The sequence below is a fragment of the Salvelinus fontinalis genome, chromosome 31 (assembly GCF_029448725.1).
Source record: "Salvelinus fontinalis isolate EN_2023a chromosome 31, ASM2944872v1, whole genome shotgun sequence".
NCBI lineage: Eukaryota > Metazoa > Chordata > Actinopteri > Salmoniformes > Salmonidae > Salvelinus > Salvelinus fontinalis.
The window spans coordinates 29,468,399-29,494,165 of NC_074695.1; the positions used below are offsets into that span (position 1 = coordinate 29,468,399).

The 25,767-nt window shown below is 42.6% G+C and overlaps 1 protein-coding gene across 7 annotated transcripts in view; it reads right to left on the bottom strand.

The window, feature by feature from the left end:
• LOC129830000 (synaptotagmin-2-like) overlaps nt 1-25,767 on the bottom strand; it is a 103,602-nt gene that overhangs the window by 10,720 nt on the left and 67,115 nt on the right. For 2 of the 7 annotated variants that reach the window (XM_055892106.1, XM_055892110.1), the window contains 5 exons: nt 11,311-11,399; nt 7,298-7,513; nt 5,992-6,152; nt 2,288-2,425; nt 1,428-1,595 (listed from right to left, as the gene is read on the bottom strand). In XM_055892106.1, the coding sequence (XP_055748081.1) occupies nt 1,428-1,595; nt 2,288-2,425; nt 5,992-6,152; nt 7,298-7,487 (657 nt within the window). In that variant the 5' untranslated portion in view covers nt 7,488-7,513; nt 11,311-11,399. Of the gene's footprint in view, nt 1-1,427; nt 1,596-2,287; nt 2,426-5,991; nt 6,153-7,297; nt 7,514-11,310; nt 11,413-25,767 lie in introns of all 7 variants that reach the window. The other 5 variants (XM_055892107.1, XM_055892109.1, XM_055892108.1 and 2 more) reach the window with 3 other exon arrangements.

Consider the following 25,767-nt stretch of genomic DNA (forward strand, 5'->3'; position numbering starts at 1 on the left):
TTGACCTGATATACATACATTGACCATGAATGATCAGAGCCAGATATGCACAAATAGCTGTATGCAGTATCCAAAGAATCTCACAATTTGGAGGTGTATACAGAAACCTGAATATGAAAAGCCATTAAATGAGAACAGAGTATCTTGAACCTCTTAGCACATCGCTAGAATGGGTCTGGGCTGTATTTCCCTGCACTGGGAGCTGATGCTCTATCTGTCCCCAGAGGAGTGATGGGCGTGTGGGATGATTCATGGGAGAAGAGGAACAGAGGGCCAGAGCCAGCCTGCATAGTGCACTGCTCCCTCAGCAGAACTGAACAGTACAGTCCTGTCCTATCCTTGGGAAGGTATAGCAGGTTTGATCCCTTTCTCATAGAGCTGTGTCAGCACTCAGACAGGAGGGAGGGAGGTGACGTTCTCCTTTAACTGGATTGCCATCCCTCTTATCCCCTCCCCTGCTCAGGTCAGCTCTGAGGTTTCTATGGCTATGCTTTATCACTGGCCAAGCTCTGATTTCCAATCGCATTCTCCAGCTAGACTAGTCTATACTGCTGCTCTCTTTCGAATGCACGCACACACACACACACACACACACACACACACACACACACACACACACACACACACACACACACACACACACACACACACACACACACACACACACACACACACACACACACACACACACACACACACGCACACACACAGAGAGAGAGAGAGAGACATGAACAAAAAAAAAATAACATAAATTAAAGCACATGGGAACAGATTGTAACTTTAATTAGATTCTGACAATAGGAAGCTTGAGGCTATTTATACGTGATGGAATTAGAGTCTAATATACACCGTATACATTAGACAGTAGATACACAATATCTGAAGAATAGTTTGTAATTCATTCTTTGAAATGCAATACTGAATCATTTCCTTGAACTTCAGATATGACCAGATAAATTTAATTCATAAGATTGCTTTATATGATAGGGATTTATGATGTACAGTACATGTCCGAAATTGTATTAAACAAATTAGAGATTGTTTTAAGGAAATGCATCTGAGCATCTACAAATGCAAGTCTAGGCTCTGACTATTATCGGCCGAGGAGATTCAGTGGTGGAGGCTAGTTGGTATCAGATGCAGGGAGGGTATCAGATGCAGGGAGTCTGCAGTGGACTGGGGAATCTCTGTTATGAGGTGTTATCTGAAATACCAGCCCAGCAGATGGATCAGAAGAGAGAGAGAGCATAGCTGATGTATCAGGCTTTGGGTAACTGGCTGTCTGGCAGGAGCTATGGTCTGGCCATCCATCACAGCTTAGGTCTATTAGATGTATCTTTATAATTCTGATACACGTTAAAGAAGAGAGAGAAAGAGAGAGATAGAGAGAGAGACAGAGAGAGAGCAATCAAAATACAGTAGCCTACCTTGAAAACAAAGGTCTCATTGAAGGTAGGGTTCAGCGTCTTCTTGTGCACCTTGGTGGTAAAATGCTTCTTCTTGTCTGGGAGGACATAGACCTTGACATATGGGTCAGAGGTGCCACCGCTGTCCATGGAGAGGAGATCAGCTGCTTGGAGGAGGCCCACTGTGAGCTAGGGGTCAGAGGTCAAGTGTAAAAGGGGTCAGTCAATTTGCTCTATACATGATTAATCAGCCTCAATGTACCCAGACAGTGTCCTCTCACAGTTCCACAGAGACAACCCACAGTTCTTTGAACAGACATTTCTTTGAACAGATCAAAGAAAGCCCTTACTTTATGCTTGTGTAACACATTATGATGAACATGATAAAGATGCTTTGGTGTGGTGAAGTCTGTCTGTCTGTCTGTCTGCCTTTGCTCCTCTAAGTATCAGTGAACAAAGACATTCTCCACAGAAGAGTATGATGACGGAGCAAATGCTGCATAACAGGTCAAGAAAATCCATTCATACGCTGCATATATAACACAAACAAGGAATGGAATCTTTGTAAAAGTTTGACTGATTTGATCTTGAAAGCATAACCGTAGAACGATGGATTGAATCAATCCTTTAGTGTCAGCAAATTCACATTTACAGCTGTCCTTGGCTTTTGGACCAACTCAAAGCTGCATTTCTGAAGGATAAAAAACTCTCAGCAAATGGCAAAAGTCCATTGCCTTTGAAAGCCGTCATGTGGAAAACTACCTTGGACTAAAGGCTTAGGCAGTTAGCTTTGTTTTGTCTTTTTTCCAGCAAAGTAAAATTGTCTATTTATTAAGCTCCGGGGTCGTCAAAAAGCCGTCTGCTCAAGTCAAAACACCCACCTTGTTGTCCTGGAAGTCGTAATCTATGGAATACTGAAGCTTCCCAAGCTTTTCTTTCTCCTTCACCTCTTCCTCTTTCTCATCTCCAGTCATACCAGTCTCAGCATCATCTTCATCATAATCATCGTCGTCCTGTTTCTGGAATGACAAGGGGAAGGAGGGGGAGGGGGCAGAGTGGGCGTCAGACATTTGAACAAAGAGTCAAAAACACCTATAGATTCTTCTTCAGCAGTCTGGTTAGTCACGGCAGCCATCTACCTGCCACTTACCCCCTGCTTGCTTACCCAGATGTTACTAGTGCACATCTTTTCATTGATGACCTTGGTTGCAACATGACTTGATTTCACCATTCCTTGAGTGACACCATTTTGCTTTTGCACTATATTCATAATTAATTATTTACTGTATATCCATTGACATAACATAGAAAGAGATAAATATACTGAATGTAAAAAGGAAAAAAAGGACAGTAAAACAGTAAAGATGTAGTCGAGGTTTGCTACAGGGGTAGCCCCAGACAGGACAAACGTTTTTGTTCCTGATGCAAATCCTGGCATTTTGACATTGATAAAGGTTTGTGTCAAAGTCTACAGAAACAATATAATGCTTGTATTCCGTTTTCTCCTTGTTGCCGTAACTGCACTCCAACCTCCCAAAAATATGTTTGCACTATTACTGTCTAAGATTACACCTCCACTGACATAATCATCGCTAATTACTTTAATTACTGAACAATCGACACTAATCTACAGCAGATATGAGCTAATAACTCCTGCTAATACACATTGCGTTTTACAGATGTATTGTACAGTATCTCTAGTTATAAGGAACATTTACAAATCCCAGTGTCAGCTCATATGATAATATAATTAGCCAAATAGCTAACCATGACGTCATTGTAGAATTACTGACCCTTTTAAACAATTTTTTGCCTACCTTCTAATTTTATATTGTCCACGACACATACTGTACATTAGTCAATAATGTAAATTAGTAGGGCCATGCTATTTATCGCAGAGCTTACCCTGGAAGAGGAACCGGGGCAGACTGCAGCTCATTCTATGTTGTATTCTAAAACCAAGACACCATTCACACACAAACACCCACCCAATTACTAACACATTCACACAGACACACTGTATTCTACATATTATAATCACCCTTGCATACACAGACTTACATACTTAATATCCCTCACATCTACTGAGCAAACATTTAAACAACAACAAGCACACGTAAGCACACATGCACGCCCGCACACACTCACACGCAAAAATCTCTCGCATGCAGGCTTGCAGAAAAACTCACCCACTCTTCAAACACACGTGCAAACACAAACACACACACACACTCACCAATTCCTTATAGTGGCATTCTGTACATTTGTTCCGGTAAATGCTTTACAGTCGAGCATGCCAGGTCAATCAATGCAGGAGAATACAGTTGTCTTTAAATAATGTGAATGAAATTACTCCGTTGTTTTCAGTCTCCTATAGTCTCAATAATGACTCCTGATGTGCATTAATGTAGTGTATCAATGTCAGTAATATTTTTGTCAGTCAATATTGCATTTGCAATCCTGAAAAACTCTGTGTACACAAAACAAAGTGCTATGTAGAACCTTAAAGGGTTCTTCGGCTGTCCCCAAAGGAGGACCCTTTGAAGAACTTTTTGGGATTCCATGTAGGTTTTACCTGGAACCAAAAAGGGTTCTCCTATGGGGACAGCCAAAGAACCCTTTTGGAACCCGTTTTCCTTAGAGTGTTTGTGAAAACTGCACATCCATGAGAAGTAATGTTATATTGGAGAGCTCCAGTCTAAATCATACCATACATGCAGTGGGATTCAAAGATTACAGAAAGGCATGTCCAAAAGTATGTCCCCCATCATCATAACTACGATAACTTTTCATTTGTGAGCTCACATTCTGCAAGGAATTCTGAAATCAAACTGTAGGCAGCCAATTGAAGTACCAGAGTTTAAATTTGAATCATGCTGTCTAAAGAGAATTCAAACGTGGCTCACATTATTACCAGTAGGCAAACTTTCTGACCCCCATTCTTTTCCACTAACACCACTGCTCCAGGGAGAAAGGGAAATGTTGATTATAACCTAATTGGTCAGCATCATCATGGGTCATCCAGGATAGTTACTCTCAAGTCAAGTTGTGGCCATTCAATGATACCTTCTGAAAAGGCTTGTGTTGGTCTTTGTCAAGAGATACAAACCACTTTGTCTCACCTTGATCTCTGAGCATGTTTGCACAGCTGAATTTATGACGTAGAAATTATGTATGAATTTCACACTGAAAGCATGGAAAAGACTAGTAGTATAGTTAGTGTAAGAGACTATGAACAATAATGTGCTTCATTAGGTAATTCGATAGTGGAAACATGTTCAAAAATCTCAGCGGGTAAAGTTTCCCCCATTATTTGACAATAGCCAACCTCACCCTTTGCACATGCATGTTAGTGATCTCTAGTGGGATGCCTCAGTGCACTCGTCATCATTCAGAGGCTCAACCGTAGGATGAGTTGCACGTTCATTTCAAAAACATTTAAAACATTTCCACTTTCAGAGGTCTTATAGTTTGTTTGTTTTATCTTTTGCCCAAAATTGCAACCTCTCCATTCAAGACATCATCATGGCAGTCGGTGCGGTAGCATATCAAATCAGTAGACTTGCGAAGCAGCTTAATCGCTCCCATAGCTACACCCTCAAGCACCCACAGCACCTAAGCTTGCAAGACTAAGAAAGCCATAGCACCCATTGTAATAATCGCCAATCCCCTTCCACAAGCCCAGCCCACCCCCATCTCTCCCCTGCCCTACGCTTAAACAGAGCGGCCAGAGAGGGGCGCCTCGTGCCGTCAGACCTACCGTAGACAGAGAAGTCCACCACAGTCAAGATACACGGAGCACACATAAGACACAAAGCAGGAAGGAGGAGAGCAGGGAGAAAGGAAGAGATTGAACTCACAGCAGACACCATAGAGGGAAATTAGAGCAGAGGCAGAGTCAACGACTACACTATAGGACAGGAAAAATGACACAGTGCTAGAAACCCACTAAGGCAAGCTCTAAACTAGGGGCCTTGTGTTTTAATTAACCATCAGTTTGGGGATCTTGCTGTTGTTGTTGTTGAAGAATGTTCAATTGAACCAAAATGTAATCTGTAAAATGCTCGGTTATGCACTAGAGTAGAACATTTAGCCCCACAATGTCGCTACGGGCTGTTTAGAATTAGAATTTTGGCATGGCTATTCTGTGCTAATTGGTAAGCATTATATATTCCATCAACAAAAGTATAATTCCCCCATGCAAAAGAGCTCAGCTGTGTCATTTTTCACCCAGGTCCCAAAGCACAACAGAAAGCACCACTAACATGTCTGACAAATACAATATATAACAACAAGAAATGAAGAAGGAAGGGGGGGTATTTTCTAGAGATTTTGACAGTTCAATGATGGGCTAAATGACTTACTAAATATATACAATGTTATGAATTCTAAATGGCTAGACATGGCTCTATTTTCACTATGCCATCCACTGAGTGATGTGGTTGTCAGTTATGGAACAATAGGTTCTCTATGCTGTTATTGGCAAATATTCTACATAAAGAACAGCTTTAAGTTGGGTGTTAGTTCACAATGTATTTATTCTGATGTATAACTATACAATTACCCCCCCCTGGGTTGAACATACCTCTCCTCCTTTCATGTTCGTCATGCCCATTTCCCCCTTCCCTTTCTTGCCCTTCTTGTTCTTCTTCTTCTTGCAACAGCACTTCTTAACGATGCAGAAGCAGCAAGTGAGAATCAGGATAGCAGCTACCACTGCAATGGCGATGATGGCCCATGATGGCACTAAGATACACACACACACACAAACACAAACACATACGCACATACAGACACATACACAAACACACACAAACAAAAAACAATTAGCTAACAATTAGATTTGGTGCAAATTAGATTTTCAGAGAATGCCATTCGCAATGATACCGCCTGATCGATACATAATAAGGGCCTAAAGTGGATGTCAATGCCTTCAGGGGTAGAACAGATCTATAGTGAACAGAAATATAAACGCAACATGCAACAATGTCAAAGACTTTACTGAGTTACAGTTCAAATAAGGAAAGCAGTCAGTTGAAAATAATTCATTAGGCTCAAATCTATAGATTTCACATGACTGGGAAAACAGATATGCATCTGTTGGTCACAGATACCTTACAAAAAGGTAAGGGCTTAGATCAGAAAACCAGTCAGTATCTGGTGTGACCACCATTTGCCTCATGCAGTGCGACACATCTCCTTCGCATAGAGTTGATCAGGCTGTTGATTGTGGCCTGTGGAATGTTGTCCCACTCCTCTTCAATGGCTGTGCGAAGTTACCAGATATTGGAGGGAACTGGAACACGCTGTCGTACACGTCAATCCAGAGCATCCCAAACCGCTCGCCCCTACGATGGTCTGCGGTTGTGAGGCTGGTTGGATGTACTGCCAAATTCTCTAAAACAACGTTGCAGGCGGCTTATGGTAGAGAAATGAACATTAAATTATCTGGCACAGCTCTGGTGGACATTCCCGCAGTCAGTATACTAATTGCAACATTGTGTTGTGTGATAAAACTGCATATTTTAGAGTGGCCTTTTATTGTCCCCAGCATAAGGTGCACCAGTGCAATGATCATGTGTTTAATCAACTTCTTGATATGCCACATCTGTCGGGTGGATGGATTATCTTGACAAAGGATAAATGTTCACTAACAGGGACGTAAACAAATTTGTGCACAACATCTCAGAGAAATACGCTTTTTGTGCACATGTAAAATTTCTCTGATCTTATATATCAGCTCAAGAAACATGGGCCTAACACTTTACATGTTGCGTTTATATTTTGTTCAGTGTAATTTTCAATAAAAGTCATGCAATCTCATCTGGACAGGTCTGGGTGTTAGGTACTGTGCAACGTCCAGACCAGGCTCTCACCAGACAGGCACTCACATGGGATCTTGTCAATCTCGTTGAGGAACTTATTCTTGATGTCGTCAAAATCGCCGTTTTTGACGGCCTCTGTGGAGTTGTCAGCTGCGGTGGAGGCCACGGGGCCAGGGGCAACAGTTAAGACAGCGGCCCCAGTGGGCTCCGGTCCAACCATGGCTTCAGGCTTCTTCTTGAACAGGTTCCACTTCATCCTAGACGGCTAGGCCACACACAGTCCTTGTGAATAGAGAGAGAGGGCTGTTAACACAGAGTTGTAAATGAGTCCTACAGGTACATAACATTCTGGACTCCAAAAGTCTTGATTATAAGCATAGTTAGGTCATATCTAGTGAAAGAGAGTGACCCAGATCTAAGTATTTGACTGGTTTGTGACTCACTGACACTGCCCCGGTTAGAGGAGAATAAAGCATCCCAAAAGTTAACACGGAGATGAACATGGAGATGAACCTGGAGATGTAAATGGAGATGAACATGGAGATGAACATGGAGATGTAAATGGGGATGGACATGGAGATGTAAATGGAGATGTAAATGGAGATGTAAATGGAGATGAACATGGAGATGTAAATGGGGATGGACATGGAGATGAACATGGAGATGTAAATGGGGATGGACATGGAGATGAACCTGGGGATGAACCTGGAGATGTAAATGGAGATGAACATGGGGATGTAAATGGGGATGGACATGGAGATGAACATGGGGATGAACCTGGAGATGTAAATGGGGATGGACATGGAGATGAACATGGGGATGAACCTGGAGATGTAAATGGGGATGAACATGGAGATGAACATGGGGATGAACCTGGAGATGTAAATGGAGATGAACATGGGGATGAACATGGAGATGAACCTGGAGATGAACATGGGGATGAACATGGGGATGAACATGGAGATGAACATGGAGATGTAAATGGGGATGAACATGAAGATGAACATGGAGATGTAAATGGGGATGAACATAGAGATGAACATGGGGATGAACATAGGGATGAACATGGAGATGAACATGGAGATGTAAATGGGCATGAACATGGGGATGAACATGGAGATGTAAATGGGCATGAACATGGGGATGAACATGGAGATAAACATGGAGATGTAAATGGAGATGAACATGGGGGTGAACATGGGGATGAACATGGAGATGAACATGGGGGTGAACATGGGGATGAACATGGAGATGAACATGGGGTTGAACATGGGGATGAACATGGAGATGAACATGGGGGTGAACATGGAGATAAACATGGAGATGTAAATGGGGATGAACATGGGGATGTAAATGGGGTGAACATGGGGATGAACATGGAGATGAACATGGAGATGTAAATGGGGGTGAACATGGGGATGAACATGGAGGTGAACATGGGGGTGAACATGGGGGTGAACATGGAGATAAACATGGAGATGTAAATGGAGATGAACATGGGGATGAACATGGGGGTGAACATGGGGATGAACATGGAGATAAACATGGAGATGTAAATGGGGATGAACATGGGGATGAACATGGAGATGTAAATGGGGGTGAACATGGGGATGAACATGGAGGTGAACATGGGGGTGAACATAGAGATAAACATGGAGATAAACATGGAGATGTAAATGGGGTGAACATGGGGATGAACATGGAGGTGAACATGGAGGTGAACATGGGGGTGAACATGGAGATAAACATGGAGATAAACATGGAGATGTAAATGGGGATGAACATGGAGATGAACATGGGGTTGAACATGGGGATGAACATGGAGATGAACATGGGGATGAACATGGGGATGAACATGGAGATAAACATGGAGATGTAAATGGGGATGAACATGAAGATGAACATGGAGATGTAAATGGGGGTGAACATGGGGATGAACATGGAGATGAACATGAAGATGAACATGGAGATGAACATGGAGATGAACATGGGGGTGAACATGGGGGTGAACATGGGGATGAACATGGAGGTGAACATGGGGGTGAACATGGGGATGAACATGGGGGTGAACATGGGGGTGAACATGGAGGTGAACATGGGGGTGAACATGGAGATGAACATGGAGGTGAACATGAAGATGAACATGGAGATGAACATGGAGATGAACATGGGGGTGAACATGGGGGTGAACATGGGGATGAACATGGAGGTGAACATGGGGGTGAACATGGGGATGAACATGGGGGTGAACATGGGGGTGAACATGGAGGTGAACATGGGGGTGAACATGGAGATGAACATGGAGGTGAACATGGGGGTGAACATGGGGATGAACATGGGGATGAACATGGGGGTGAACATGGAAATGTAAATGGAGATGGTTCTGTAAAGTTACAGAACCAGACAGATAATGAATATACACATGGAATGCAATGAATACAGCTGGATGAATGTAGGCATTTTAAATGGACTACAACAGAGAATAAAAATGGAACAGAACTGCAATAGCACAATAGGTAAGGACTGTATCTAATAACCAGGTATTACATAATAGTACAATAATACCAACAGCAGAGTTAACGCAAACATCTTACCATACAATGAAATACCATACAATGAAATACCATACAATGAAACTATACAAATGGGCAACATAAATAGCAAATATTACACATGGAAATGACACTAAAGGTAGTAATAGCCAATACCAATATCAACTTCAGCATATAACATTGTATGAGATACGTAGTGATATACAAAGCCAAGCTAAACAACAACCACTTACTCTGTGTTCACGCATCCCATGCACATATGTCCACCCACATTTCAATAACAAAGCTGTCACCAGGGCAAGGAATCAAACTGCGACAAACAGCAGCTGAGTGTGATCCTCCATGTGTCAAAATAATGTTAGACTGAGCTAGAGCCGGATTCAAATCAAACTGTATTTGTCACATGCGCCGGATACAGGTGTAACAGGTGTAGTAGACCTTATCGTGAAATGCTTAGTTATGCAGTTCAAGAAATAGAGTTAAGAAAATATTTAGTAAATAAACAAGTAAAAAATTATAAAATTATAAAAAGAGTAACACAATAAAATAACAATAACGAGGCTATTTACAGGGGGTACCGGTACCGAGTCAATGTGCGGTGTTACAGGTTATTTGAGGTCATTTGTACATGTAGGTAGGGGTAAAGTGACTATGCATAGATAATAAACAGCGAGTAGCGGGGGGGGGGTGTCAATGTAAATAGTCCGGGTGGCCATTTTATTAATTGTTCAGCAGTCTTATGGCTTTGGGGTAGAAGCTGTTAAGGAGCCTTTTGGTCCTAGACTTGGCACTCCGGGTATCGCTTGCCTTGCGGTAGCAGAGAAAATAGTTTACGAATTGGTTGACTAGAGTCTTTGACAATTTTTGGGGCCTTTCTCTGACACCGCCTAGTATATAGGTCCTGGATGGCAGGAAGCTTGGCTCCAATGATGTACTGGGCCGTACGCATTACCATCTGTGGCGCCTTACGGTCAGATGCCGAGCAGTTGCCGTACCAGGTAGTGATGCAACCGGGCAGGATGCTCTCAATGGTACAGCTGTAGAACTTTTTGAGGATCTGGGGACCTATGCCGAATCTTTTCAGTCTCCTGAGGGGGGAAGTGTGTTGTCGTGCCCTCTTCATGACTGTCTTGGTGTGTTTGGACCGCGATAGTTTGTTGGTGATGTGGACACCAAGGAACTCAAAACTCTTGACCCCCTCCACTACAGCTTCGATGTTATTGGGGGCCTTTCGGCCCGCCTTTTCCTGTAGTCCACAATCGGCTCCTTTGTTTTGCTCACATTGAGGGAGAGGTTGTTGTCCTGGCACCACACTGCCAGGTCTCTGACCTCCTGCCTATAGGCTGTCTTGTCATTGATCAGGCCTACCACTGTTGTGTTGTCAGCAAACTTAATGAAGGTGTTGGAGTCGTGCCTGGCCACTCAGTCATGGGTGAACAGGGAGTGCAGGAGGGGACTAAGCACACACCCCTTAGGGGCCCTAGTGTTGAGGATCAGCGTGGCAGATGTGTTGTTGCCTACACTTACCACCTGGGGGTGTACCGTCAGGAAGTCCAGGATCCAGTTGCTGAGGGAGATGTTTAGTCCCAGGGGTCCTTAGCTTAGTGATGAAGGGGCTTCGAAGGGGGGCTTCGAAGGTAGAAAAACATAATGAGTTCATAAAAATTATTTCTGATTTCATTAAAGCCATGAGGATATGGGCAAACAAAAAGGATTTTTCATTTCTCAAATGCCAATTCTCTTCTCCACTAATTGAGATCCTGTCTGTCTCTATTGCTGCATGTGAATAATTGAATGAAGCTGACAACAGAAAGGATAAGCTTTATATTATTCAAATGGTCTAAGACTAGTTATAAATGTAGTATGGCGACGTTATGCAGGTTAATGTTGCGTAAGACAAATGGCTTGTGGAAAGACCACAACTACTGAAGAGAAAGAACACCATAAAGGGATAACAAATGATGAACGCTGAAATAATGTGTTCTCTTTGCAGTGAGTCATCAGACATAGTTAAATGTGTATTTAAAAATAAATAAAAAATCGGGAACATTTCAGTTAAAAAATAAAGGTTAGTGAAGAGGGACATTTTTCACATACTCTATAGTAATATTTAAACACTCTAGTGTGTTAGTTTTTAAAATAAGTTTGGATGAATAACTTGTATTGGTTTGGGGAGAGATCACATTACATGTACATTTTCTCTCTGGGGAAGATGCTCAGTCTACTGACAGGCGCTATGCTGTACCATCATGCCATCCATGTCACAGTGTTTTCCTAATCGATCTCGCCTAATCGATTCCCCCCGATCTTGCTCATCCTTAATGCTCTGTCTCAAGAGTGTTGAGGCAGAAATTGTCTGGATTTCATTGCTTTTGCATGTAAACATATTCAATCTTTAGACAAGATAACCAGAAGGACCTTGAATGTTCCACCGGCCTGTAAACCAGAAATGCTAGGGGGATGAACTGTCTGTACTTGCTCTTCCCAAAATGTGTAGTAATTAACGACATCCAGACACTGGGTGAATAACACAGTGTGGATTTTTCATCTGTGTAGGCAAACCATTCAAATTCTTACAAATAATGGCCTGCTGCCACTGATTGGGTGTGGGGCATGTCTGTTACAAAACATGTCTGTTACAAAACATGCCAAAAGTGTGATGGACTATATCAGGGGGGAGACATCGTTAAACATGAGGTATGTGTATAGCAACAGTCATCATTGTCCATTTCTTGGCTGAGCAGCCTTAGTCTTGGGTGTTTGGGTTGTATTATCAACAACCCAGTGATAATCACCAGCCAGCCAGGCTCTAATGCAGGTAGATTTATCCCTCTGTTTGACCCTCACGGCAGACTAAGCCAGGCAGAATTGAATTAACATTGGCAGAGATGGCGTGGAGGAGCGTTTTATCTCCTCTCCTCTCGAAGGGCAGCGGGGTAGTGGGCCCTGGAGGGGCTCAGAGGACCAGGGTTAGTCTACTGCTTTATGGCAGCCATTACCCCTGCTTTATGATCAGTTCTCACCACTCACTCCTGGGAAATTAATTATACATGGTGTTTTCCCTTTGAAGGAAGCCTTAAATTGAACACGAAATACCACCTCTTCAACACAAGCCAGTAAACAGCCAAAGAAACATATCAATATTTAGAATGTCTGAAGTCTTTCTTCTGCCTTAATGCCCTAACTATTTGCACAATAGTCTGGTCGATATCATATCCTTAAATGAAATGCAATCTGCCATGAATAACCTTGTTTTCCTACACAACTGGTCTGCGCTTTTCTAACCCTTACAATCCTAAAGTAAAACTGACTCTGTCTAGACATGTCCTTAGAGGCAGCATGACAGATAAGCAAAACATTAGCAAATACTTACTTTACCTGCTTAAATGACAAATTTACCAACTTAACAACAAGCTACAAATCCGTGACAAGAAACAGTATCCGCTTTAGAGCCCCATCTCTCAGTGTGCTTCTCACTTCGTTAGTTAGGGACTCCTCTACTTCTCCTCATAACTTCAAACAAAATGGCTGTGCTCCACATCCCTGAGCAACATGGCTCCTGGTATGATCTGGCGCTTATCACTAAGCACATTGACTCAGACTTGAACGGGTATCAAGGCCTTTTAGTCTGTATTCTTCATCTGCATATAAACACACTGGAATAAAACGCAGCTCACACACTGTTTTGTTGACTTCAAATAATCTCATCACAAAAGGTAAGAGATAATACTTCTTATTTCTGGTTTGCAGGATTTTTTCTAACTACCAGCTGAGATGGGAATGCTAGGGGATTACTGTTAGAAATCAACAATGCTTTGGTAGTCTCATAATGTTGGAGAGTTGTATTATCTATCTAAAGTTCAATATTTGCTCTGTTTGCCTAATGAATCATGGCAAAGCTATTTTAGGCAGAAAACTCAAAAAAATGTGTTATACAAGCACTCTGTTCAATTGTCATTACCATGTACATTAGTAATGGAGGTGTATATCTTGCTATGGTAGAGAGAAGACATTACAGTAATTAGAACCCAAGTCCAGAACAGATCCTGAGAAACACTCAGTATTAAATAGAGCCATGACTAAATTGAATTCTTTGCCACCCCGGGTAACTCAAGCTAGCAATAAAACCAGATTCAAACAAAATGAGGCCATGTGACGGAAAGTGATTCGGGCGCTGGAGATAGTGGTGATGGCTAGTGGTCTGTGCATACAAACAAGTTGATGTTTGTATGATGTCGTTGTTTGTATGTTGTATGTTTTCTACTGTTGATGAAACATCAAATAAAATCATTTTTTTTTAATTAATCATTTAAGCAGATTATAACAAAAACAGAAAAAATAACACCTTATGGCAAATCAGGGACTATGATGAGACAGACATTTATATGCATTTTGTTTTGTATTTTGCATTGTATTTTGCATTGTATTATGTATATGATATGTGGTTAAGATACGACTGTGATATGTGGTTGTCTCGCCTGGCTGTCTTAAGATGAATGGACTAGCTGTGGGTCACTGGTTGGGAGAGTCTGCTGAATGGCTAAATTGTAAAGGAAATGTATTGCTATATATATAAAAGTATGTAGACTATTTCAGCCACATCCGTTGCTGACAGGTGTATAAAAGCGAGCGCACAGCCATGCAATCTCCATAGACAAACATTGGCCATAGAATGACCTTTCTGAATAACTCAGTGACTTTCAACATGGCTCCGTCATAGGATCCCACCTTTCAAACAAGTCCGTTCATCAAATTCCTGCCCTGCTAGAACTGCCCAGGTCAACTGTAAGTGCTGTTATTGTGAAGTGGAAATGTCTAGGAGCAACATTGGCTCAGCCGCGAAGTGGAAGGCCACACAAACTCATAGAACAGGACCACTGAGTGCTGAAGCGCATAGCGTGTAAAGATCATTTGTCCTTAGTTGCAACACTCACTACCGAGTTCCAAACTGCCTCTGGAAGCAATGTCAGCACAGGAACTGTTCGTCGGGAGTTTCATGAAATGGGTTTCCATGGCCGAGCAGCAACACACAAGCCTAAGATCACCATGCGTAATGACAAGTGCGGCTGGAGTGGTGTAAAGTTTGCCGCCATTGAACTCTGAAGGAGTGGTAACGCATTCTCTGGAGTCACCATCTGCCTGTCCGACGGACGGATATGGGTTTGGCAGATGCCAGGACGATGCTACCTGCCCCAATGTGAGGTGCCAACTGTAAAGTTTGGTAGAGGAGGAATAAAAGTCTAGGGCTGTTTTTCATGGTTTGGGCTAGGCCCCTTAGGATTTCCCAGTGAAGGAAAATCTTATCTATAAAGCATACAATAACATTCTAGAAGATTCGGTGCAACCAACTTTGTGGCAACAGTTTGGGGAAGGCCCTTATATTGTTTCAGCATGACAATGCCCCCATGCCCAAAGCGTGGTCCTTACAGAACTGTTTTGTAGAGATCGGTGTGGAAGAACAAATGGCCTGCACAGAGCCCTGACTTCAACCCCATCTAACACCTTTGGGATGAATTGGAATGCCGACTAAGAGCCAGGCCTAATCGACCCACATCAGCACCCGACCTCACTAATGCTCTTGTGGCTGAATAGAAGCAAGTCCCCGTAGCAATGTTCCAAAATCTAGGGGAAAGACTTCCCAGAAGAGTGGAGGCTGTTACAGCAGAAAAGGGGGGACCAACTCTGTATCAATGTCCAAGATATTGGAATGAGATGTTTGACGAGCAGGTGTCCACATACTTTTGGTCATGTAGTGTATATATACAGTTTATTGGGAAAGTATTCAGACCTTGACTTTTTCCACATTTTGGTACCTTACAGCCTTATTCTAAAATGGATTAAATAAATCAAATTCCTCATAAATCTACACACAATACCCCATAATGGCAAAGTGAAAACAGGTTTTTAGAAATTTAGCAAATGTATAAAAAAAAAAACTGAAATACCTTATTTACATAAGTATTCAGACCCTTTGCTATGAGACTCGAAATTGAGCTCAGGTGCATCCTAAATCCATTGATCATCCTTGAGATGTTTCTACAACTTGAATGGAGTCCACCTTTGGTAAATTCAATTGATTGGACATGATTTAGAAAGGCACGCACCTGTCTGTATAAGGTCCCACAGTTGACAGTGCATGTCAGATCAAAAACCAAGCCATGAGGTCGAAGGAATTGTCCGTAGAGCTCCGAGACAGGATTGTGTCGAGGCACAGATCTGGGGAATGGTACCAAAACATTTCTGCAGCATTGAAGGTCCCCAAGAACACAGTGGCCTCCATCATTCTTAAATGGAAGAAGTTTGGAACCACCAAGACTCTTTCTAGAGCTGGCCGCCCGGCCAAACTGAGTAATCGAGGGAGAAGGGCCTTGGTCAGGGAGGTGACCAAGAACTCGATGGTCACTCTGACAGAGCTCTAGAGCTCCTCTGTGGAGATGGGAGAACCATCCAGAAGGACAACCATCTCTGCAGCACTCCACCAATCAGGCCTTTATGGTAAAGTAGCCAGACGGAAGCCACTCCTCAGTAAAAGGCACATGACAGCCCAAATGGAGTTTGCCAAACGATACCTAAAGATTCTCAGGCCATGAGAAACAAGATTCTCTGGTCTGATGATACCAAGATTGAACACTTTGGCCTGAATGCCAAGTGTTTCATCTGAAGGAAACCTGGCACCATCCCTACGGTGAAGCATGGTGGTGGCAGCATCATGCTGGGGGGGATGTTTTTTCAGCGGCAGGGACTGGGAGATTAGTCAGGATCAAGCGAAAGATGAACAGACCAAAGTACAGAGAGATCCTGCTCAAGAGCACTTATGACCTCAGACTGGGGCGAAGGTCCAACAGGACAATGACCCTAAGCACACAGCCAAGACAAAGCAGGAGGGCTTCGGGACAAGTTCCTGTATGTCCTTGAGTGGCCCAGCCAGAGCCCGGACCTGAACACGATAAAATATCTCTGAAGAGACATGAAAATAGCCTTGCAGCATTGCTCCCCATCCAACCTGATAGAGCTTGAGAGATCTGCAGAGAAGAATGAGAGAAATTCCCTAAATACAGGTGTGCCAAGCTTATAGCGGCATACCCTGGAAGACTCAAGGCTGTAATTGCTGCCAAAGGTGCTTCAACAAAGTACTGAGTAAAGGGTCTGAATACTTATGTAAATGTCATATTAGTATTATTTATTTTTTTATAAATTAGCAAACATTTATATAAAACTGTTTTTGCTTTGTCATTATGGAGTATTGTGTGTAGATTGATGATGGGCGAAAAAACGATTTAATCAATTTTAGAATAATGCGGTAACCTAACAAAATTAGGAAAAAGTCAATACTTTCCGAACGCAATGTATATATGTACAATACCATTCAAAAGTTTGGACACACCTACTCATTCAAGGATTTTTCTTTATATTACTATTTTCTACATTGTAGAATAATAGCAAAGACATCAAAACTATGAAATAACACATGAAATCATGTAGTAACCATTTTTTTAACAAATCAAAATATATTTTAGATTCTTCAAAGTAGCCAGCCTTTGCCTTGATGACAGCTTTGTACACTCTTGGCATTCTCTCAACCAGCTTCCTGACAAATGCTTTTCCAACAGTCTTGAAGGAGTTACCACATGTGCTGAGCACTTGTTGGCTACTTTTCCTTCACTCTGCAGTCCAACTCATCCCAAACCATCTCAATTGGGTTGAGGTCGGGTGATTGTGGACGCCAGGTCATCTGATGCAGTACTCCATCACTGTCCTTCTTGGTTAAATAGCCCTTACACAGCCTGGAGGTGTGTTGGGTCATTGTCCTGTTGAAAAACAAATGATAGTCCCACTAAGTGCAAACCAGATGGGATGGCGTATTGCTGCAGAATTCTTTGGTAGCCACGCTGGTTAAGTGTGCCTTGAATTCTAAATAAATCACAGACAGTGTCACCAGCAAAGCGCCCCCACACCATCACACCTCCTCCTCCATGCTTAATGGTGGGAATCACACATGCAGAGATCAACCGTTCACCTGCTCCTCATCTCACAAAGACACGGCAGTTGGAACCAAAAATCTCACATTTTGACTTATCAGACCAAAGGACAGATCTCCACCGGTCCATTTGCTCGTGTTTCTTGGCCCAAGCAAGTCTGTTCTTATTTGTGTCCTTTCTTTGCAGTAATTCGACCATGAAGGCCTGAATTATTTAGTCTCCTCTGAACAGTTGCTGTTGAGATGTGTCTGTTACTTGAACTCCATGAAGCCTTTATTTGGGTTGCAATTTATGAGGCTGGTAACTCTAATGAACTTATCCTCTGCAGCAGAGGTAACTCTTGGTCTTCCTTTCCTGTGGCGGTTCTCATGAGAGCCAGTTTCATCATAGCGCTTAATGGTTTTTGGGACTGCACTTGAAGAAAAGTTCAAAGTTCTTGAAATGTTCCATATTGACTGACCTTCATGTCTTAAAGTAATGATGGTCTGTCGTTTCTCTTTGCTTATTTGAGCTGTTCTTGCCATAATATGGACTTGGTCTTTTACCAAATAGGGCTACCTTCTGTATTCCACCCCTACTTTGTCACAACACAACTGATAACTCAAATGCTTTAAGAGTGGCAAAGGTAGGCCGTCATTGTAAATACAACATTTTTTCTTAACCGACTTGCCTAGTTAACGTTTAAATAAAAAAATAAAAAAGAAATTACACAAATTAACAATGCACATCTGTTAATTGAAATGCATTCCAGATGACTACCTCATCAAGCTGGTTGAGAGAATGCCATGAGCAAAGCTGGCTACTTTTAAGAATCTAAAATCTATTTATTTGTTTTACACTTTTTTGGTTACTACATGATTGCATGTGTGTTATTTCATAGTGTTGATGTTTTCACTATTATTCTACAACGTAGAAAAAAAGTCTAAAAAAAGAAAAGCCCTGGAATGAGTAGGAGTCTCCAAACTTTTGACTGGTACTGTAACCCTAACCCTGTTTGGACCTCAGGAAGAGTAGCCTCAGCAGGAGCTAATTTTGGATCCTAATAAATACTAAACCATACTAATCACATTACTTTTGTTTTAGCATAGATTTTCTTTTCGGGTTTTAAGCCCTTGAGTCATGTGGACTCTAGAAAGAGTGCATCTCCTGTGTGTTCTGGTGTTGTCTTGACTAACATATTACCCAGCTTAAACAAAAGTGAAATTTGTACTTCCTTCTAATTATGGGCCAGACTGGTCAATGGCAAAGAAATCAAAACTGATCCCTTTAAAAGGTGCCCACAGGCAACGTGCTTAACGTTTTACCCTACCACAGTCAAGCATTACATAGACAAACCGAAACATACTGTATTCACATGGCAAAGAATGATCTCTGTAGCTATCTGTGGATGATGTGTACTTTAGATATTACATTTAAGCAGACACTCTTATCCAGATAACCTTACAGGACCAATTAAAGTTACGTTATCAGGAATCAAGGTAAGACCCAAGTGCAGACTGTGTGAAGTAACAATGTTTATTGTAACCACAGCGGCAGGCAAACGATAGATCAAGGCAGGCAGGTGTCGATAATCCAGAGCAGAGGCCAAGGTACAGAACGGCAGGCAGGCTCAGAGGCAGGCTCAGAGGCAGGCAGTGGTCAGAGGCAGGCAGTGGTCAGAGGCAGGCAGTGGTCAGAGGCAGGCAGTGGTCAGAGGCAGGCAGTGGTCAGAGGCAGGCAGTGGTCAGAGGTAGGCTCAGAGGCAGGCTCAGAGGCAGGCTCAGAGGCAGGCTCAGAGGCAGGCTCAGAGGCAGGCTCAGAGGCAGGCTCAGAGGCAGGCTCAGAGGCAGGCTCAGAGGCAGGCTCAGAGGCAGGCTCAGAGGCAGGCTCAGAGGCAGGCAGTGGTCAGGTGGGCGGGTACAGGGTCAGGAGAGGCAAAGGTCAAAAACTAGGAGGGCGAGAAAAAGAGAGACTAGGGAAACCCAGGAGCTGAGACAAACCACTGGTAGGCTTGCACAAACAAGATGAACTGGCAACAGACAGACAGAAAACACAGGTATAAATACACAGGGGATAATCGTGAAGATGGGTGACACCTGGAGGGGGGTGGAGACAAGCACAAAGACAGGTGAAACAGATCAGGGCGTGACATATGTGCCTTGCTCAAAGGGCACACACAGATTTTTCACCTAGTCGGCTCAGGGAACCCGCGACCATTCGAACCCGCGACCATTCGGTTGCTGGCCCAATGCTTCTAACCGCTAGGCAACCTGCCGTGACCTACATGTACAGTATGCTGATGAGGTATGGGGGAAGTGGATGTGATTTACATACTACAGTACTGGCAGTGTGACAACAACATTATCCATGTAGCTCCATCTCCATGCATCATAGCGCTCTGTTGTTTCTCAGAGAGCTGATTAGCACGCCGGTCAGTCCTAGTAGCAAATAACATGAGGAGAGTGAGTACTGTGCAGTAGCAGTGCAGCTGTTTCATTAGCTTCACAACATCAAGTTCCCTGACTATAATTAATTAACACACTCCTACAGCCAGACAGACAGACACGTCCTCTGTTTTACGCTGGTCCCTGACAACCTCACCTCCATCCCACTTCTGCACAGCTGTTAGCCAGTGCCCAGTCTGTGTCCGGACGTGAGCTAACATTCTGATTATACTCCTCTTTGTAAATGTTGTTATTTCACAAGGAACGTTAGCTTAGCCAAGAACAGTCATGGTTGGTTGGTTCGTTGTTTGTCAGTTAGGTTAGGTTTGACTGAGCAGTGAAATTGTACTGAGCAGTGAAAAAGTAAACCAAAAGCAGTCTGTCTGTTTTTCAAGGCAACCTTTACTTAGATAGTCCTTAGTTTGAGGTATTTTCTTAATATGTAAATGTTTTTACAAATTTGCCCTTTCCATTTTAACACCAAGCAATTATATCCATCCAAATTGCACAGAGCGACTCTAGGCACAAATTAATTGCAATAAGTTGTCAAAGAAATGCATTTTTAAATAATTGCTCCAAGACATGACACGACCAAGCACGGTGACACTTATCATAAACGAACATGAATGTCTTAGTTACGCTAATGGAAATAGAAAAAAATATTGTCTGTAATAACGGTGAGTCACTCCTGACCGATGCCCTCCCACTAGTCTATTTGAGCTGATCATCCCAGCCGTATAACAACACCCTGCATCCCACTGCTGGCTTGCCTCTGAGAATAAGCAGCGTTGGTCTGGGTCAGTCCCTGAATGGGAGACCAGATGCTGTTGGAAGTGTTGTTTCCTGGGGATATTGCCCTGTTTAAGGTGCTGTCTTTTGGATGGGACTTTAACAGGTGTCCTGACTCTCTGTGGTCACTAAAGATCCCATGGCACTTATCATAAGAGTAGTTATGATAACCGAGTTAACCCCGGTGTCCTGGATAAATTCCAAATCTGGCCACCTAATCCTCCCCAGCTACCAATTGGCTCATTCTTCCCCTGTAACGATTCCCCAGGTCACTGCTGTAAATGAGTAAAATAAGGGTAAAATAAAACATATTAGGAGCCAGACAGACATTGTTAGGTTGAACAGAACACCCTTATTGGATATAGCCTATTGTGGTTGTTCTTTAGTCGATTAAGTATGCAAGCCTTCACTTTAAACATATGAAGTCCCTCCTCCTTTAGAACAACTCTTATACTTACTAGCTTTATAGACCTGGTTTGTTTTCGTGACAATGTTTTGTTGCATTAGAATGCTAGCTGAATGGGCCAACTTGAGTTTCCACACATTCAACTGTTGAGCTGAAAACAAGGCTTGGGATGCCGTTTCAATTAGCGATAATGTGCAGATGTGTTTCCTAAACTCTTTACTTCCCTTGGCATGGCAATCTACCCCTCCTGAAATGGACTGGGGACTCCCAGAGCCTTAATGGCCTCGTTATTGCACACGTTTTAATAGGATTACTATGAAACTAGAAGAATGGCTGCTGCCTTTCTGCTTATTTACCATCTGAGGGTGGTACGAGATGGAGAGGCTGATCTGGACTGACTGACTGGCTTCCAAAATGACGTTATTTGGTTGTTGTTGAGTGTAGTCATTCCTGATATCAGTAAAATAGACTGGAAAACTACACTGTGGTACTTAATCTGGGTTGGAGTATCTTTCAAAGACTGCTGGCTGCTGAATACTGTATGTCACAAAGCACAATTTAATGAATGTCCGCTATGTTTGGTGGATGATGTCTAAAGGTTGTATTTGAAGTGTTATCTGCCAGAGAGAGACATCCTCACAGGCAATCATCTCACATATCACATGCCCTATTTTCTTTGACAGTATTTTTAGCTGCAACCTCCTACACAGTATCTGTAGTCGGTTAATCTGCAGCATCAATTTCTCAGTCTCCAATAATCAATATTTTAAGTGAATGTGATCTAAATAAAGCTGAGAACTTCAGACAGTAGATGTTTTACTAACACAGCCAACAACCATCATGCAGAAAACAACAGTCACTGTCACAGCAGGTTTTAGAGCTCTTAGCTCAGTCTATACTTTAGGTGGTATTTTATTAGGATCCCCATTAGCTGTTGCGAAAACAGCAGCTACTCTTCCCGGTGTCCACAAAAAAAAACATGAAGCATGACATAATATAGAACATTAATAGATAAGATCAGCTCAAGGACAGAACTGTATACATTTAAAACGTCACACATTGCCTACATATCAGTACATATACACCAACTATTTAGGTCAAATAGGGGAGAGGCGTTGTGCCGTGAATTGTTGCTTTATTTGTTTTTTTAAACTAGGTTGCTCTTCACTTGAGCAATCTGAGATGGAAGGGAGTTCCATGCAGTAACGGTTGTATATAACACTGTACCGTTTTTCTTGAATTTGTTCTGGATTTGGGGACTGTGAAAAGACCCCCTGGTGGCTTGTATGGTGGGGTAAGTATGTGTGTCAGAGCTGTGTGTAAGTTGACTTTGCAAACAATTTGGAATTTTCAACACATTAAGTGATGCAGTCAGTCTTTCCTCGACTTTTAGCCAAGAGAGACTGGCATGCATAGTATTGATATTAGCCCTCTGATTACAGTAAAGTGCAAGACGTGCTGCTCTCTTCTGGGCCAGCTGCAGTTTTTCTAGGTCCTTCTTTTTCAGCACCTGACCATATGACTGGGTAATAATCAAGATAAGATAAAACTGGTGTACTGCAGTTTGACTCTGACCTGGAGCCTTCTGGGCTTGTGTCACACTGAATGCCCCCAATAGTCTAGTTGTGTCTAATTCTGCAGTCAGGGAACTGTAATATCCTTTAATTAATTGAAGTAATTATATGAATAGTCATTGAGCGGCAGTATCCAGCTGACTCATCGAGGTCCAAGCCCTGTGTCATCAAACCCAAGACCACCTCAGATTCCAAGGATTCAAGAGTGGTTTAAGAATCAGGAATACAACATGTCATTGGGTTGTGATCTTAACTCTGAAAGATATGAAATGAGGAATCTAATCGCTGGACATTAGCCAAACATTTGATGGCAAGAAGACGTACAGTAATACACCAGGAGTGGTCTGGAAAGGTTTCAGCTTATCAGGTGTCCACACCAATGCCGACAGTAGGTAAGAACATTCTTCCCCATGCCCAACTCTCCCATTCCTGTACAGACAGGGGTCTTTCCTTCTTAATGACATATAGCAAGGGAGGGTGACAGTTGCACATTCACACAGGCATTGATTGCCACTACTTTGTCATCAGTACTGCTTGAGCAGTTCCCCAGGAGAGGACATTTACAGTGACATGGAGTGAGTCACACCTGCACAGCATACACATACAAACAGATACACACACACACTACACAGACATGTACAGTTAATTGCACACACACCCACACACACTTATGCAAACCTCTGCTGTGAAATGTATTGTGGACACCTGACAGTCCAACTAGAGATCAATAAACTTGCAATACAGTGCAATCCACTTCATGTCAAGTCTTGTCACAGTGGATAGCTTGTAGAAATTAATTGGTTCTTGTCACTTCAATTTTAATTGTCACAAAATCATTTTTGAGGTCCAACCCAAGAATATCGGAAAACCCAATAAATTAATGGATTCTGTCCTAAGAGCTCAGGATAAGGATGTCAAAGAAAAGGAAAAGCTTTGTGGATGATCTGGTTCAACTGAACCAAAGAAAAGTATTTCTCTAACGTGTAACATTGTGCCCTGACAGTACTAAAGGGAAGATTTATAAACCGGGTGGCATGGATAAAACAATGGTAGCTAACTCCTACCTGCAGCTGATTGTGACTCAGCTGTTATCTGAGGGATCCTTCAGAAGGCTTGGCGACAGGGTTGCTGTTTGAATGTCCAATGAGGCCTGGGATCATTTACAGCTAGGCTCCCTCTCTCTCCACCCTACCCAACCCCATACCCCAGCCTGTCCCTAGATAGGCCGATTAATCATACTGCCACAGAGATAGTGAGCCAATCTGCATGTGAAGCTGTAGTGAAAACAGAGAAAGAGCCGGGTTTCTGCAGCAATGCAGATAGGACAACATCTATTGGGATCCCATCCCTCTCGTTTCAAAATGGAGGACAAATACAATGGATGCTCCTGCAATGATAACTAAAGGTTTCTGTGTCAGATGTAGTCTCACATTTACTAAAGGATATCTGATGAGGCCCTGACATGAAAGCCATTTTATGTGAACATATTGCTTGCTATGATGAGATATTATGATTTGAAACGATATTTGGAAAACTCTAACAATCTTATTAACATATACTCAGTCCCCTTCAGTACTTCTACGACTTACTTTCAATCCCAAGTTACTTCTGGAGGACAACCCAGAGCAATCTGCTACAAGCGGTGGAAAAAACAGCATCTAAAAGTGGCATGGGGCTTATCTTTCACCTTTGCAGATAAAAAACTGCTGAAAATGCCTTATCAGCAGCAGGGTGGTTGTGGAAGGCTGGGACTAATGGCAGGGCCTGGACCTGCCACTCTCTCCAAACGTCTGTCTGGCATTCCGCGCAACACCACAAGGCCAGCCAGCCAGCCAGCCCCTCTCTCTCTCCCTCACCGTCTCTCTCTCTCCCTCACCGTCTCTCTCTCTCCCTCACCACCTCTCTCTCTCCCTCACCACCTCTCTCTCTCCCTCACCGTCTCTCTCTCTCCCTCACCGTCTCTCTCTCTCCCTCACCGTCTCTCTCTCTCCCTCACTGTCTCTCTCTCTCCCTCACTGTCTCTTTCTCTCTCTCTCACCTGGCCTGCGTGACACAGTTGACAGCTGAGAAATCATATTTGTTACTGTTGTTGGGTTGATGTATAAGAGGAAAGAGTGAAAGTAATCATAACATAACAGCTAATCATAGGCCCATAGTTGCTTTGTAATCAGCATAGTTGAGAACAAATTTAAAATGCATGCTCTGGGTTCAGCCTTTGAAAAACATGATTTAGTCTGGAATCAACTCAAATATTCCAAGTTCAAAGAGAAAACTAAATCGGAAGGGTTGTAATTCAGCCTGCTTTGTGGCTTTGATTTTTGTTCCCATGATCTGCTTACTGTAGCTAGTCATTCGTGCAGTATTAGAGCCGTGGTGACGGGAGAATGGTATTACCCCTTGTTTCTCACAACAAACAGGTCTATACCTAATGAACCGGCTGCACATTGGCCTGAAGACGGAAACAATGCACTGGACACATGAAGAATGAGGAAGTATGCATTACAACTCAATTACACACATTAACCAACATACAAAATAGGCAATCACTCACCAAAACATATGAAAATAATTATTAATTCCACCCAGGAACCTATTAAGGAAGCGGCAAGTCCTCTACAGTGAATTCGGAAAGTATTCAGACCCCTTGACTTTTTCCACATTTTGTTACATTACAGCCGTATTCTAAAATGGATTAAATAGTGTTTTCCCCTCATTAATCTACACACAATACCCCATAATGACAAACCAAAAACAGTTTTTTAGAAATGATTGCTGATTCAAAAACTGAAATATCACATTTACATAAGTATTCA